The sequence below is a fragment of the Perca flavescens genome, chromosome 12 (assembly GCF_004354835.1).
Source record: "Perca flavescens isolate YP-PL-M2 chromosome 12, PFLA_1.0, whole genome shotgun sequence".
NCBI classification, from domain to species: domain Eukaryota; kingdom Metazoa; phylum Chordata; class Actinopteri; order Perciformes; family Percidae; genus Perca; species Perca flavescens.
In genome coordinates, this window is record NC_041342.1 from 30758343 (window position 1) to 30775649 (window position 17307).

The 17307-nt window shown below is 42.1% G+C and overlaps 1 protein-coding gene across 2 annotated transcripts in view; it reads right to left on the bottom strand.

Annotated features, from left to right (window-relative positions):
* LOC114565053 (disco-interacting protein 2 homolog C) overlaps nucleotides 1–17307 on the bottom strand; it is a 299966-nt gene that overhangs the window by 82862 nt on the left and 199797 nt on the right. For both annotated transcript variants that reach the window (XM_028592866.1, XM_028592867.1), the window contains exons 8-9: nucleotides 13711–13908; nucleotides 193–284 (exon numbers count right to left, since the gene is read on the bottom strand). In XM_028592866.1, the coding sequence (XP_028448667.1) occupies nucleotides 193–284; nucleotides 13711–13908 (290 nt within the window). The remainder of the gene's footprint in view (nucleotides 1–192; nucleotides 285–13710; nucleotides 13909–17307) is intronic.

Sequence of the window (17307 nt, forward strand, 5' to 3'; positions counted from 1 at the left end):
GGTACAAAGCCTTCTTCAGAGCGGTTAACTAAGTAGTTTTTGTGCCGAACTGCAACCATTTATACAATGTAAACTTGTTTAAAACTGTGACCGTTACATTCTCTGGTTTAAATATGAGGACGGAGAAGGCTCCTGCGGGTCGTATCAGAGGGTAGCAACAAACCACCTATATCGTCGTATGGTTTTACTCACCCGGTCTCCAGGTCTGACGAGTGGTTCCTGTTTGGTTCCCAGTTTGTGCAGCAGGTTGTAGGCCACCTTAACACTTCTGGACCACAGTTTTCCTAAAGGCAGATTACGAGAATTATTATTATGGAACTATAAGCTATAAAGACTACAAGCAGGAAACAGGAATACTTTGTAGTAGGTTTGAAACAATTGATACATATGGGAAATGTGACAAAGAGATCAAAGTGATGGTCAGGTTGTGTCCTGTAAAAAAAAAGAACAAATGTCTTTGTTGGACTTCGTTTTCTCTGCGTGGTGAAAAAAAAAAGAATGACCTCATGAGCGCCCATGTGCAAGAAATTACTGCATTGACATGACACTCAATGTTGAAACGCATTATTTCACCTCGCATGTGGACTGGTATGGAGATGATCACGCAGATTTCATAAGATCCAGCAAAACCAAACCCGCCTCATGACTGTGAAATAATTGGATCCATGTACAGTCATACTTTACACACAGAGACACAACCACAGCACATTAGAGGAAGTCATACAGGCCACAGCAGTATATAATTACCGTGATAAAGAGTTTGGTATCTTGACGAATATATCTCGTTTTGATTTCATGCAGCTTTAGGAACATTTACCTTGACTCCTGAATGTTCACTTCACAGACAAAATACCTGCTGCTTTATATTATACATACTTCTGAATGTAGAATATTATATAATCTTTCCGATCTGTTTCATTTCACCCACCAGGCGCATTTGGCACTGTTCATTAATGCAGCGATTCACGACAATAGAATCAATTTCCATCCTTTTTTTGCTTTTTTTTTCATCCTAATTCAGACTGGCAGACGCAAATACTATGCATGAGTAATCCAGCGTGAATTCCTCATTGTTTTTCAAGCTAAGTGAGGTTTTTCTGATGCTTGTCAGAGCTAATGAATTGAAGAAAAGGAAAGCTTTGGGATCTCACGAGAAAAAATAGACGATTAGGAGAGAAAAACTACATAAATGGCAAAGATAGGCAAAGAGTCAGTGATTCAGTGACAGAAGGTGTGACAGTTCATCAAAATGTGTGATTTAAAAGAAAGAACTTAAAAAAACATGTAATTATTTTACCTTAAAAGAACAGCCTCAAAATCATGTTGATGCTACTCTGATCGTAATAGGGAGAATGGTCTCTGTAATTCCCACTCCGCCTGTTCTCGCAATACGTATAACTTTGGCGAGCGGGTCGGATCCAGGCCCCCCCCCAGGAAGTGTGCCAGGCTTTAAAGCCAATTTGACCATTGACATATATACAATGGACCAATAGACCCCGTTGCTCTGGACGGAGACCAGTGAAGGCTATTAGAAGCACTTTTCCGGTGATCACTTGCTTTACTGCGCAGCCTCCAACTGACAGAGACAACGTAAATGTGACGTGAGCAACCTGTCTGAAAGTGTGAAGTCTTCTGGTAGCTGTGCCAAGAGAAATCTCAATCATTCCCAATCTTACAGAGACGGAAAGCGTAGGTATATGTAAGGAGATAACATAAGCACAGGCTAATTATTGCTAACTAACATGCTAGTTAACATTAGTAATTAAACCTAAACAGCTAACGTAAGTCCAAACTGCCTGCGAGCTTCTCCTGTACTGTACGGTAATTCCTCTACTGTGTGACAGTAAGTCTCGTGGTTATGACCCAATCGTTAGCTTATTTTTTTAAAAACGTCTGCTACGGAGCCATAACGTGAGGTACAAGGTAATGGAGCCTTTTATACATTGTCGTGTTTCTTTATAAATAAACAATGGACTAATAGAGTCTTTAAACGCTTCAGATGTAAAGTTATTCGCAGTCAAGTGACGTAAAAAAAAAATGGTGGTCAGTGTAATGCTAACAAGAGGTGATCGCTTTGTAGCAACAAAATGGCGCCATCGGAGGTTCGCGTTCTGAAGCGAAGCTTACCCCCTTGAATTTGACATAGTTGCCAAAGAGTATAATTAAAACTTCCATGTTCGTCCCGTGATGCCATGGGGCCCAGAAAGACTTTGCTGCGAACGTTCCCCAACGTTTAACGACGTGTTTGAAACTGTGACCGTTACGTTCTCTGGTTTAGGGTTTTATTCCTGTGCACATGTAGACTCCTGAGCCTCTTTTTTTAAAACAAGTTTTCAATGGCAGGCTTGCCAGCCCACAGACATTCTGAACACTAAACTTTCTCCCGCCTTGGGTGTAGACTACTTTTTTAAGTAGTCTCTACACCTCGGTCCAGACTTTTCATCTGATCTAAATCAAAATTACAGGTGTGGAACCTACCCCACCCCCGGACCAAACACACCAAATTAGGTCAGACCAGAAGAGTTGGTCTTGGCCCGGATCAAACTGAACCATGGTCTGGTTCCTTTCTAGTGTTAAAGCTATTTTTTGGATGCTCCAGACTTTTGGACCAAATACAGGATGTTTTGTCAGGCTATCATAGCCCGGAGAAGCTCCTTTAAAAAAAAGCTCATTGCTTAGTGTGTACGTGAGAGAGAGAGAGTGTGACGATGTCAGCACTCAGAGCAGAATAGAATAGTCTTTATTGTCATTGTACATGTACAACGAAATTAAATCCAGTCCTCTCAGTGCAAACTATCAGTAAAAAGTGTGTAAACACATATGTATATACATAAAAAAGTCTCTAAAGTCACAACACAAATGGTTTAAAAAGTAAAGTTAAAACACAAAACACAGCCACACAAGCAAGACATTCGCTGCATGAGTCATCCTTAAACTCAAAACTCAAATGGCGTTAAGTTTAATTATGGCTCTTAGATAAAAACATTTTTCAGCAGCGCAAACAGAGAGGCGTTCAGGGTCAAACGGCTCGTTGAGTATGCTCTCGGCTTTTTTAAAGGCAGCGATAGCTATAAAGATCATCCGAGCAGGGCAGAGGGCAGTCAATGACCTTCACATGTCTGCTATCAGAGAGGAGAATAAATTAGAAGTTTACTTTTTTAAGTGGCAGCAAATGTACAGCGTAGGTTTCAGTTTGTCTCTGAATAAATGCTGCAGCTCCTCAAAACCCAATTAACGCAAGAAAACAGAAAGAGGAGAGCAGCATTCAGAAAAAAAAGCTCACAAAAACTCCAACACCAGACCTCGAAACGAGAGGATGGAGAAACCCGTCTACAAACCAATCAGTTACAGGTACGGTGATGACGACGGGACGTAGGTACAGTACAGGCCAAAAGTTTGGACACACCTTCTCATTCAATGCGTTTCCTTTTTATTTTCATGACTCTTTACATTGTAGATTCTCACTGAAGGCATCAAAACTATGAATGAACACATATGGAATTATGTACTTAACATAAAAGTGTGAAATAACTGAAAACATGTCTTATATTTTAGATTCTTCAAAGTAGCCACCCTTTGCTTTTTTTTATTAATAAGCGAAAAAATTTCACTAATTAACCCTGACAAAGCACACCTGTGAAGGTAAAACCATTTCAGGTGACTACCTCATGAAGCTCATTGAGAGAACACCAAGGGTTTGCAGAGTTATCAAAAAAAGCAAAGGGTGGCTACTTTGAAGAATCTAAAATATAAGACATGTTTTCAGTTATTTCACACTTTTTTGTTAAGTACATAATTCCATATGTGTTCATTCATAGTTTTGATGCCTTCAGTGTGAATCTACAATGTAAATAGTCATGAAAATAAAGAAACACATTGAATGAGAAGGTGTGTCCAAACTTTTGGCCTGTACTGTAGATACCTTCAAGTAAAGTGTAACCTTTTTTTTTGGCCTTTTTAAAACGTTTTTGAAGCCTTTTTCAATGTTTGACGTTTGACGATATATAGGGTTAAACAGCCCATATCGTCGTATGGTTTAGACCAGTGGTTCTCAAACTTTTTTCAATAATGTACCCCTTTTGAATTGTTTCTTTAAGCCAAGTACCCCCTGACCAGCGCTAATCATTTTCCGTAGTAAAAAAAGTGTATATAAAGAGGAACAGTACAGCGCTGTCGATAGATTTACTAAACAACAGCCTTGTAACTGAAAAAACATTTAAATGCGAATGAGAAAAAGAGACAAAAACTGTAAAAAGACAAAAACTTGGAAAAAGATGGTAGAAAGAAGAAAGGAAGTAAAGCAAGAATAGATCAAAATAGTATCAAAAACAATTACAGAAGAAGAAAAAAGCGAGAAACTTGTAAAAGGTAGGACAGTATAGGAAGGAAGGCAAGATTAGGTCCAAAGAAGGCAACACAAATGTCACATTTTTGGTAGGAAAAAAAAAAGATTCTACATAAAGAGGAACAATGTTCTGGACAACATCCTTGTAACTATTAAACATTTTGTTAAATATCTCTTGTACCCCCCCTGCAGTCCTCCAAAGTACCCCTAGGGGTACATGTACCCCCATGTGAGAAACACTGGTTTAGAGGACTGGTTTGATATCCGTGGATTGCAGGGAACAAACTACTGCACTGACCCTGAATCAATTTTGGGAAGAGGATGCCTCCTTCAGCAGTAATAGTGGGCACCCTGGAGATGAAAACCAGCCATCTTCCAGCTGGAAAACATGTTCAACAATCAGAGGAGAGGATTCCTGCTGGCAATTTGGAAAGAATCTCTCCCGCTGAAGTGCAGAGGAGTCCAAATCAGAGAGCTGCAGACGTAATCACAGTGTTTCTGTGCAGAGGTCTGTTTTTTTTTTTTTTTAGGATGACGTTACTCACCCGACCCTTGAAAGGCCCATCCAGCAGCCTTTTATCCTCTGAAACTGAGGAGAAGGAGCAGGGAACTGCCCAATCATCCAAGTTTAATTTAATTGAAAAGGTCACTTTTGTGCTGAAATTAGATACTGGCCATTTGAGAGCCGCAGCTACTCTCAGAAAATGTCTCCGAGAACAAAACGGAGACAAAACTGGTTCTTTCTGAGAGACAGTAGGTCACGTACTGAGCCATGCGGTTTGACAAAAGGATAACACAACAACGAACAATACCTCGGACACACTGAGTGATACATTTCAACTTTCTTTTTATGAGACCGATATAGAGGAGAAACAGATACAAGCTTCAAAGTTTAGGAAAATGAAAAACAGACGTCAACAATACACTGTTCATGAAGTAAAGTTTTAGTTTTATACACTAGAAAGACCAGAAGAGGCGGTCAAGACGCTGTAGCTTAAGTGGAGTAATGCAACGCATTCTTATGAATGGGTTCGTATGATATCCTACGAAAACGCCTGCACAACAATTCGTATGATATATCGCAAACTTGAGTGTAAAGTCCCGTGACAGTTAAGTTTAGCTGTAGTTATAGTTAAAGGGATACGCCACCGTTTGTTGAAATGGGGCTTATCACGGTCTCCCCTAGCTGTAGATAGGTGGGGTCTCCTCTAGCTGTAGATAGGTGGGGTCTCCTCTAGCTGTAGATAGGTGGGGTCTCCTCTAGCTGTAGATAGGTGGGGTCTCCCCTAGCTGTAGATAGGTGGGGTCTCCTCTAGCTGTAGATAGGTGGGGTCTCCTCTAGCTGTAGATAGGTGGGGTCTCCTCTAGCTGTAGATAGGTGGGGTCTCCTCTAGCTGTAGATAGGTGGGGTCTCCTCTAGCTGTAGATAGGTGGGGTCTCCTCTAGCTGTAGATAGATGGGGTCTCCCCTAGCTGTAGATAGGTGGGGTCTCCCCTAGCTGTAGATAGGTGGGGTGTCCCCTAGCTGTAGATAGGTGGGGTCTCCTCTAGCTGTAGATAGGTGGGGTCTCCTCTAGCTGTAGATAGATGGGGTCTCCCCTAGCTGTAGATAGGTGGGGTCTCCCCTAGCTGTAGATAGGTGGGGTGTCCCCTAGTTGTAGATAGGTGGGGTCTCCTCTAGCTGTAGATAGGTGGGGTATCCCCTAGTTGTAGATAGGTGGGGTCTCCTCTAGCTGTAGATAGGTGGGGTCTCCTCTAGCTGTAGATAGGTGGGGTCTCCCCTAGCTGTAGATAGGTGGGGTCTCCTCTAGCTGTAGATAGGTGGGGTCTCCCCTAGCTGTAGATAGGTGGGGTCTCCTCTAGCTGTAGATAGGTGGGGTCTCCTCTAGCTGTAGATAGGTGGGGTCTCGTCTAGTTGTAGATAGGTGGACCAACGCATTTCTTGTGCATGCATTGTTTTAATCCAGTGCAACACCGGCAGCGCTAGTTAGCTTAGCGTAGTGAATAGAATCCTATGTTGCCGGTTAGCATTTTGTGAGTAAAAGTGAGCCAACAAAAGACAAAAAAAAAACCTAATTACTTGCACTGAGACAAGAAATGTGTTGGCCCACCTATCTACAGCCAGGGGAGACCGTGATAAGCCCTATTTCAACAAATGGTGGCGTATTCCTTTAAGTTTAGCCGAGGAGAAGGGGACTGGAAGCCGGCTACAGGGCACCGTACCGAGGTTACGGTTAATTTCGGCAGACGAAACATGACGTCCTGCAACGACAAGTTTAGACACCAAAGCGACTAGTTAAGATTAGAAAAAAAAGATTGTGGTTTGGGTTAAAACAGCGGTCCCCTTAAAGGTCCACTGTGTAGAAATTTCTCCCATCTAGTGGGGAAATTGTATTTTGCATTCAAATGAATAGTGATCTCTAGCGCCTCGCTTTTTCAAATGTGTGTTGCAACTACGGCAGCCGTTATGTGCCAAGAAGCTATGACGTGTCTTTCAATTTTCGCTTTTTTTGGCGACGAGGATTCCTTCTCCTGTGGCTCGGCATAAGTACGATCCTCCATTATGAACTGAAGTGCAGTGCAGGCTTTCAAATGTTGCCGGGGCGGTGACAAGCGCCTCTCACTGATCCCCTTCTCCGTTTCAGCTGTTTTCAGTCCCGTGACGCCGGCTCTGAATGAAAACGCCTTGTGGATGAGCTAGACAGGTCGGCTAGTGCTTCATGTCCCTCTCAGCTATTATACTTTTTCAAAATGGCGGAACGACATGGAAGCCTCCTTGGACTTGCCTGTCCAATGTAAATACAGATAAGAAATTCTTCGCTTACGAGGATCATTGGCAGAGGTCATTTTACACCAATGAGGACATATTTATAAATGTAGACATTGATTTTAGCTAATGAAATACTTAAAACAGTACACAGTGTACCTTTAAGTAGTACTCCCGGGACACGAACACCCGTTTTCCGGGTGACAGACTTGTGTTTTCCCCTTAACTTCTTCTGGGACACAAACTCTTAAAAGCCCTGTATTTTATAACCCGCCCATCCATCCCAACCTCCTCCCTATGCAGCGGCAGTCAACGTGGGACTAAATACGTGGAATACATATGAATTACAGTGCTTCACTTTTTGTAGCTATATGTGCGAATGGTCAGGTTGTTCTCATAAACCATTCGTACAAATAGCCATGAAAAGTTAAGCACTGTAATTCGTACGATGGGTGGATAAATGGGTCATAAAACGCAGCGCTTTAAAGCCATGCAGCGGAGTTCGATTCCAGGGGAAAACGAAAGACTTTCACCCAGGAAATGCGTGCTTGTTCCTAAACTTAACTAGTCGTTTTGGTGCTTAAACTTAACTCTAATGTCCGCCGAATTGACCAGCATCCCCCAGTGCCCTGTATTCTGCTCGAGTTTACCCGATATATCGGGTGACATCTTACGGAGCTCTGTAGCTGGCGGCACGCGACCAACCGGCGGTCGCGTGTTTTCGTGAGATATCATACATATCCGTGTGCATACATTTTTTCATGATATCCTACGAACCCGTTCATGAGAATGCGTTGAAATTGTTCATGAGAACAGCCTGACTTTAATATGATTTAAAATATATATTAACAATAGTTTGTAAGTAAAGCCGATCCTGGGAAGTAGAGCTGTAATCGGGACAGAATTCGGCCTGAGCCCGAAAAGTACATTTTGTATTGACAGCTTTTTAAAAGCCCGAACGCGTTTACAGGCCAACATTATTCAAATGTGCGCACGAACCATAGACTGTTAATATTAATGGACAGAGCATGTGTGATGTCACCCATTGGTTTGTGGAGATCTGCTATCAGTCGTCCAGTTTGCTGTTATGGGCGTAGCCATCCTGGTTGTGGATGTGGCGATTTTAGACGAGAGGGAGGAGCTGCTTACACTCTACGTTACGTTACACACTTTCACTGGCAAGCCCATCATAGCCACGCCCTAAAACACCCCCTGCTTTATCGCCGATTTTAAAATCAACGAGACCATAAGAAAAAGGATTAAGAAAAAGGCATTTAAGTTTGCTGCTCCCTCTGCTTGGAACAAGTTGCACAAATCCATGAAACTTACTAAACTGGTCTCATTGGTCGCTTTTAGGAGGATGTTGTTTGACTTGGAGGGAATGACATCTGGCTGTAGATGTTTTACCTGATGTGTTTAGTATTCTGGTTGACTTTGAGGGATTTGCTGTTTCAGTTGTTTTATGTTCTTAGTGTTTTTGTGTATTTTGTATTGGCATGTATGTGTGGTTGTACTGCTGCCTGCCTTGGCCAGGACACTCTTGAAAAAGAGATTTTTAATCTCAACGAGTTTCTTCCTGGTTAAATAAACGGTTAAATAAAAATTTAAAATAATTCCAAAAATTAACATCATTCTGTGTTGCAGTAGACTTTCAACTAGCGATTGAGACCATAAACTCATTATGAGAATGTTTCCTGAGGTAATAAATCAAGTGAGAAGTGGGTCACTTTCTCACAGACTTCTACAGAAACTGACCTCCTTTTGCAACCGCACGTGTCGCCCCCTGCTGGAATTCAGATAGAATACAGGTTTAAGGCACTTCCGAATTTGCAGCACTTCACCGAACCGGATGCGTTGTCAATTAATATTAACAGTCTATGGCACGCACCCAGCTCTGTTGCCTTTTGTCAAGAATGAGTCATTCATACATTTTTTAACATCATTTATCCATGACTAACGTAGGCTATAGGCCACTTGGAAGTGGGAACAAAGGAATAAAAGAAGTCCTCCAGAGGCCAGCCTCCATTTCACCTCATCATCCATTTTCGCGCTCATCGAAACGCATCACCTGACCGCTCATTTGCCGCACAACCTGGAGCGCAGAGCCGCACCCGTAGGGTTCGGGCAAAGATCTTCAGCTCTCCTGGGAAGTTTATTGAGAGGCGTGTGATGAAGTTCTATCTAGCTTTAAAACAAGATTTGTAGTTCACAAAAAACACTTCAAACAAATGCAAGTGTACACACAGAGGAGAACCAAAGAAAGAGATCAAAGCACAACACACGGAGCTTTAAAAATTCATGTCCAATCGTCTTTATCGGACGATTTAATGATTTGCTGATAAATACCATCAGGCGTCAGGATCAAAGCTCCCGGAGACACTTTTGTTTGAAACTTTTTCTTTAACATGAACAGAAAAAAAAAGTGTTTCTCTCCTGCCAATTACGTGAGGTTATCTGCAGTGCAGCGTGGCCAGGGTTGAGTTTAAGGACAGCGGGAGAACCCGGTATCAAGAATTCTCTCTGTTCTCCAGAAAGGGAGGGGGGGGGCAACTTGAAGAAACAAAACAAGTTTGTCCTTGTCGGCCGACATCAAAGGGAAACACACCGCAGGAGTGGAAGATAAAGGAAGATAGAGATTTAGAATCAGATTCAGCACCGCGCACACACACACACACACACACACACACACACACACACACACACACACACAGTCTCACCGTGTTGTTGTCTCTCTCCAGTGGGGGACTCCTGAGTGCTGGCTGAAGACATTTCAAAGTCTGGTGAGCACATATATTGCCTTATCATCGGCTGCAAGCTCACTCCTCACAAATCAGTTTGTTCGGTGTCACTCACACACACACACACACACACACACACACACACACACACACAAACGCCTCTTTGCAGACAGTTGAGTCAGTCTGAGTTTAGAGGCGCCCGGCCGCCCGCCTCTAAACTCATGAGAACCTGAGGGAAGCAACTCTGCTCACTGTGGCTAAATCTCTTCACGCCCTCCGGACCCGAAGCCATTGTCTCCGCTGTCATTCGGGGAGACAAATAACCCGGCTCTGCAGCCCTCAGCTAGCGAGCTAAAGAGTTTGTTCCCAATTTGAATAGAAACCTAAACTGTGGCGCTGAAGCGGGGGTCGGTACGTGATGCGATTCAGCTGCAGCGAATGCGTTCAGGGGAGCTGGGACGATGGCAGCGCCGCTGTGTGTTTGTCTGCTCACTTCTCGCCGCTAAATATTTGTTTGACTCTACATTCATTTTGTGACTTTCTGAGAGATGAATAACCCTAATGGTGGGTTTATACTTCTGTGGAAGGCAGTCGTTGCCTCTGGCGTAGGAATTTAATACTCCAGTGTCAGATTTCACCGGTTGACAGCCTCCACCACAACCCTACCCCAGTGTATTGTTTCTTTAACTACATAAATTACAATTGTGTTGACATTTTTTCACTTGATTGTGGCGAGGTTATGGTTTGTGGTGCGAACCGATTTCCTAGATCCCCTAACCAAGTGGAATGTCTATAACCTTTCCAGGTGTAGGAGAAATGACAAAAATTAGCATTTTGGATCAGGTCCAATTATCCTCAGATCCCCTGATGAAGTGTCTGTTTGTGGATGGTCTATATCAACAATGTTTCATCTCCGGGATTGATTTCATCACCTTTTGCTTTCTTTGTGTTGGCATCGGTGGATTTGTGAGAAACCTTTGAACGTACACATGTTCCACCAAAACAAGTTCCTTCCCGAGGCTATTTTGCAGAGACACCGTCATTGCGTCCGGAGTTTAGAGCCGCCCAGGATTGTGATTGGTTTAAAGATATGCCAATAAACCAGACCATGATTTTTTTGCCATCCCGGAATGCTGTGTGGACTAGCCAGACCCTCCTCCACAGTGCTGTGAAGGAAGGTCTGGCAATGCAAGATTAGTTTTTGGAAATGTATGTCTGCACGTTTGGTTCAGGTAGGGCGCGTATTGGATGCGGACCACACCTTTACAAACAGTTCTTACGGGCTCCATAGTCATCGTAACCCTAATCTCGTTTTGCCAGACCTTCCTCCACAGTGCAGCGGAGGAGGGTCTGGACATCGGCAAAAAGACATGCATCTGGCGGAATTTCCTGTGGCACCGGAGCAATCCTGGAAGTGGAACGTCAAGGATATAGAACGTAACCCTATCCACGACCCCGATGTGTCTCCTTGGCGTAGCCTAGAGTGTAGCTTCAATGGCTCCTTCATGCGGAGATTTTAATCTAGCTTCAGTTCATTCAGACAAAAAAAAAAGACTAGCGGCCATCAGATGTTAGCATCTGTGCCAAATAGGGCTGGGCGATATGGAGAAAATCAAATATCATGATATTTTTTACCAAATACCTCGATATCGATACCGCAACAATATTGTAGTGTTGACTATTGGTGCTTTCACAAAATAATTACACAATGAGATTTTTGATAAATAATCATCAGTAATGTGGATATAATGACTAAGTGGGTAAAGGCGAATAATAGAACAGTTACAACAGTCTGGTAAGTTCAGAAAATGACATCACTCTACTGTAATACAGCCTTTAAAACCAGGAAAAGACAACAATTATGCCATATCACGATATCCAAAATCTAAGACGATATCTAGTCTCACATCACGATATCGATATAATATCAATATATTGCCCAGCTCTAGTGCCAAACATTGCACATTGGGATCCAAACTAAAGGTATTGAAGGAGTCTTGAAGAAACAAGCACATGATTCAGATTTCACAAAATCATCATCCATGTTACTGCAGGCAAAACTTCTGTAAATAAAAAGTAAAAAGGAGTGAAAATCCCATCAGCACAAAAAAAAAGAACACAAGTGTGACCTACACAGACTGTCCAGTGAGTCACTCAGGATATATTCGTTTAAAAGCATATTCTGGAAATCTGGGCCTTTGGGATGAAAACAAACAAACACTTTCCCTCCTTCTGTAGCAGAGCGGCTTTCTTGAAAGTGTCAATTTCACACTTATGCTAATGAGCTTAGCGCTCTGGCTGGCTGCCATTAGTGGAATTATGCTCACACAGCGGGGGTTAAACATTGTTTGGTCCTTCAGTTAATCAGCTCGTGAGAGCAGACATTCTGTATGTGCTGAAAAAACACGACGCAACTGGGAGGAAACCTGCTGTATTCATATAGTACGAAGCAATTTTGTAGTATTGATCGTTATGTCAGTTATGACAGTATACTGACAACTTCACTATGATGTTTGATATGAAAGTTATGTGGGCTGTCACATATGTACAGTACAGGCCAAAAGTTTGGACACACCTTCTCATTCAAATGCGTTTCCTTTTTATTTTCATGACTATTTACATTGTAGATTCTCACTGAAGGCATCAAAACTATGAATGAACACATATGGAATTATGTACTTAACAAAAAAGTGTGAAATAACTGAAAACATGTCTTATATTTTAAATTCTTCAAAGTAGCCACCCTTTGCTTTTTTATTAATAAGGGAAAAAATTCCACTAATTAACCCTGACAAAGCACACCTGTGAAGGTAAAACCATTTCAGGTGACTAGCTCATGAAGCTCATTGAGAGAACACCAAGGGTTTGCAGAGTTATCAAAAAAAGCAAAGGGTGGCTACTTTGAAGAATCTAAAATATATATATATATATGTTTTCAGTTATTTCACACTTTTTTGTTAAGTACATAATTCCATATGTGTTCATTCATAGTTTTGATGCTTTCAGTGAGAATCTACAATGTAAATTGTCATGAAAATAAAGAAACACATTGAAGGAGAAGGTGTGTCCAAACTTTTGGCCTGTACTGTATGTTTTCAAGTGAGAGAACAAATTTTTCATGATGCATAAGGTTAAACTGCATTAATTAATTAATGAAGCATTAATTATCAACTGTTGACAGAAAATCGAGAGGGGTCAGGTTCATATTTATGGTCCATAATGTGTTGATATTGGAGACTAATCATGAAACACAGCCCGGATCCATTGAACAATCAGATATCCAGGATGAACTCACTGGGGACATGATGCCATTTTGTAGCACAAACTCTCACACAAACACACACACACACACACACACACACACACACACACACACACACACACACACACACACACACACACACACACACACACACACACACACACACACACACACACACACACACACACACACACACACACACACACACACACCTGTAGCACAGATATTTGAAAACTGTCAGGTCAGATCTGTAAGCTTCTTTACTCATTTACTGATGAGATAATTCCTAATTTCAATCACAACTTCGACAATTTAATTGAGCAGCATTTGAATGGCTGCCCGTGTTCGGGAAAGTTGGCTTCTTTCTTCAGTAGAAAAAAAAAATGGAGAACCTGGTTATATTTGCCGAAGAAAAGTATAAAAAATATCCAAATACTTCAACATTGCCTCCTTCAGTTGCCCCTGTAATCCCAAAATTTGGCATTAGCCACTAAGGTCCCAATCGGGGAGTTTCCATTGCAAAGTTACAACAATTCACTTATTTCACAAGAAATAAGTGGTTTCCCGACTCGATGAATGTGCAGCGAGGCTCTGCTTACCGTAGGTGAGCACGTAGAGCGGCTTGCCGTTGTTGTCCATGGTGGTGAGGCAGGGCGCCTTCGGAGAGATGGTACCCCACCTCTGCAGGGCCGCCTCCAGGGACGGGGGCCAGTTGGTTACCACGCCCAGCTGCTCGCCCCGCAGCAACACCATCTGGGCCCCCTCCGCCTTGGGCTGGTTGGGGTCTGGCTGCTGGACTGCAGGAGGATTAACGAAGAGGAGAGCAAAGAGTTTGTACATTTAAGGTTCCTTGACAATTTGAAGAATTGATGCCAACCAGCCTCCAGAGAGCATATTCCAGTTTCTCACCACTGGAAGAACTTTTGACATGATATTTAAATGAACACATACATGATAGAAAACACATTTGTAAAGCACTACTCTTTTTATTAAAAGGTGCTGTCAGCGATGTTGGGTGACATCACTTCTTGTTGACGTTCGAAGTATTGTCAAACAAAACGGAGGCTAGCTCGCCCCTCCCTCCTCCTCATCCTGTCCCCTCCCTTTGGTGCTTCCTGAAACATTCATGAAAGCGCATTGTGGAAGTATGCTAACATGCTAACGCTGCTGCGGTGATGGCTCAACCAGCTCCTTCTTGTCGGTTATTGGCTGGAACACCGTTTGCTATGGTTTGGTGGTGCAGGTTGGCCCAGTTTGTTTTTGTTGCCGTTTGTGGAGCCTGGGCTATCTACAGACACCACGTTTTTTTACAGTGTGTTCAGGGGACAGGCAGCTAGCGGATAGTGAGGAGAGGTTTGCTGTATGTGACAAAAAAAATTGTAGCCTAAAACAGTGTTTTTCAACCTTTTTTTAGCCACGGCACATGTTTTTACATTTAAAAAATCCCGCGGCACAACACCAACCAAAAATGTTACAAAATGACACATTGCAGCCTAATAAGATCAGAATCAGCATTTGTCCGTTTTAAAAATGTATCCATCGCTGTTGCAGGCTTACATCGATGATCTCGGCGCCTACTGCGCTTACATCCTGTCACTGCCATTCTATCAACAAGGTCATTATTGCGCTATAGGCTACTGCCACCTACTGAGTATTTAATTTCTCTGCCAGTCATCACATTGCAGCCACAGATGCGCAACAATGGCAAATTATTTGCAGTAACTCAATAAAAAAATTTTGTTGGACCAATTAAGTAAAATCGGATAATTTCCCACGGCACACAGGACGATTTCTCACGGCACACTAGTGTCCCCCGGCACAGTGGTTGAAAATCACTGGCCTAAAAAACGCATGACATCTCTTAGAGCACCTTTAAAAACTTACATGGTTTACTTATGTTGTCCTAATTATGAGTCAAAGTCTTCCTACTGTATGTGAGTTATGACAGTAAGCCTTAAAAATAACGCAGCATTGACTCCTCGTTCTTTTTAACCCTCCGGATCCAAGGGCATTTTTACCTTTAAGGGTATTTGCATATAACCTGATATCCATGTGTTTTATATCAAAATGTTCAGAACAAACTCAGCTTTCTGTATAGTGGGGCCCACATTTGTCCTAGAGCAATGGTCATAGGAAAGTTTGGCCCTAAAGCTGAAAAGTTGAAGTTCAATGTCTTTAAAATCTCTTGTGAAAACAAACCTCGAGTCGTGTGGATGAATTGTTTTAGCGCCTTGAAATGAGTTTAACAAAGGTTTTAGATTAGCTAAACGGACAACGGACACGCAGATCCACCAATAATACACAGAGAGACGGATGACGAGCGTCACAAGCTATCCTCCCTGTCTCCGTATTCACGGTGTGACTGACGCTTGGCCTGCCTATAAAAAGGACGTAGAAGCAGACATTCTGCCCATTCCGACAATATCTTAACCACATGTCTGTATTGCGCTGTGTTATTGCTGAAATGTTATAAGAGACATTAAATGAACAATGTTTTGACGCCTCCACGCACCAGTCGTGCTTGGAGGGTTAAGGGTGTATCACGGAGACGGATCTTTGGAAGGAAGTTAACTATTAATTAAGCAGAATACCATGTTGATACCAAGCTTGGTCTTTCCAACATTTGCTATTCATGCTTAAATTATGAATTTACTTCTGTCTCTGCAGCTTGTGATACTGGGAACACAAAGAAATATTTATCAGTTAGTCTCTGTCACATTAGGTAAAGGATGCTCTAACAGGCTTGGCTCGAGTAATTCAGCTGTGTGGATCATTGTCCATGTTATCATATGTTTTTCTACGTATTATCTTTTGAATGTCTAATTGAAATAAAGTAAGTGGGGCTAATGGTTCAATCCTTCCTAGAGTGTGCAATAAGATGTTTTGAAATCAGATTTTTTTTTAGGGCTTCATTTGTGCTCTCAGTACCACGGCCACACCTGGAATTTTGGTTTCGGATCAAACTGAAAAGTCTGAAAGTCCAGACCAAAAGCCCCCTAGCTAGTCCGAAGTCCCTCTGGTGGCGAAATTACGAATCCTACATACATATACAATACATATCATATTATTTACATATATAATATATAATATATACATATCCATACAAAGCAGCTTGATTGCTTATGGTTAGGCATTTGACCTCGAGTGGTTTGAATAGCCGATTGGTCAGGCGATAGGACGTGAACAAATGGGGTTATGAATGCTATTGAATGGCGGGTCTTGGCGTGGCCATAGTGGGATTTGTAATATCGCTGGTGGACGTCGGACTAGTGGGCTGTAGGACTAAAGGGAATTTTTCGGGTTATTGAGAGGTCGGAACAATGGAGCGTCGAAGAAATGACATGGCACCAATAAGGAAAGGGACAAGCTATACAAATGTTTATCTGGGAAATTATGATGTGGAAAAGCAACTGCATGTGTCGGTGAACTAGGATGAGTTCCTTAAAGAACCATTCCACTGGTTTTGCGTGTTTAAGTCCATTTCACACCATCACAAGTAACCGTCTTAAAATACTTACTGTACAAACCAAACATAAAGTGTTAAATTGCTTCTTGATGGCGTATGGGTTATGCCAGGGGTTCTTCAATGTATCACTCAAAGGTCCGCATCTGATTTGTATTCCAGGTCACAGTTCCCAAACGATTGGCAATAACAAAATACCATTTAATCAACTGACTTTTAACTTTCGAGCAACAAGTATTCAAGTTGAGTTCTCGATTTTCCTGGTCAACTTTTGTACCGATTTGGAAACAGTTACATGAAATTTGGTACCACCAAACCATCGTTTTTTGGTGCCTTTTATTCATCGTTTTTATCGACTTCTATCCAATGTTTGGTCAGGGTTTTTTCGTAGCTTTTTTTCAAACTTCATGGACTGGGTCCGGATTTACTTTCTGTCCGGTTTCGGATGCGGACCTTGGTCCGTACTTTGAGAAGTCCTGGGTTACGCAATAATATCATGATCTTCTGTTTATGTGGCCTGTGGATTTCATTGATTTGCCCTTTGCTGACTTGTGGATTTTTGTTGTTTTTATTGTTCCTATTTATTAATCTTGGTCTTATTGTTTCTATTTATTGGTCTTTATTGTTATAGTAAGTGCAGCTGAAGTTGTCAGCACCAGGGTCCAAGAAAAGTTTCCTCAAGGGGACAATTAAGTATAATTGAATTAAATTGAATTGAATTTACAGATCTAGT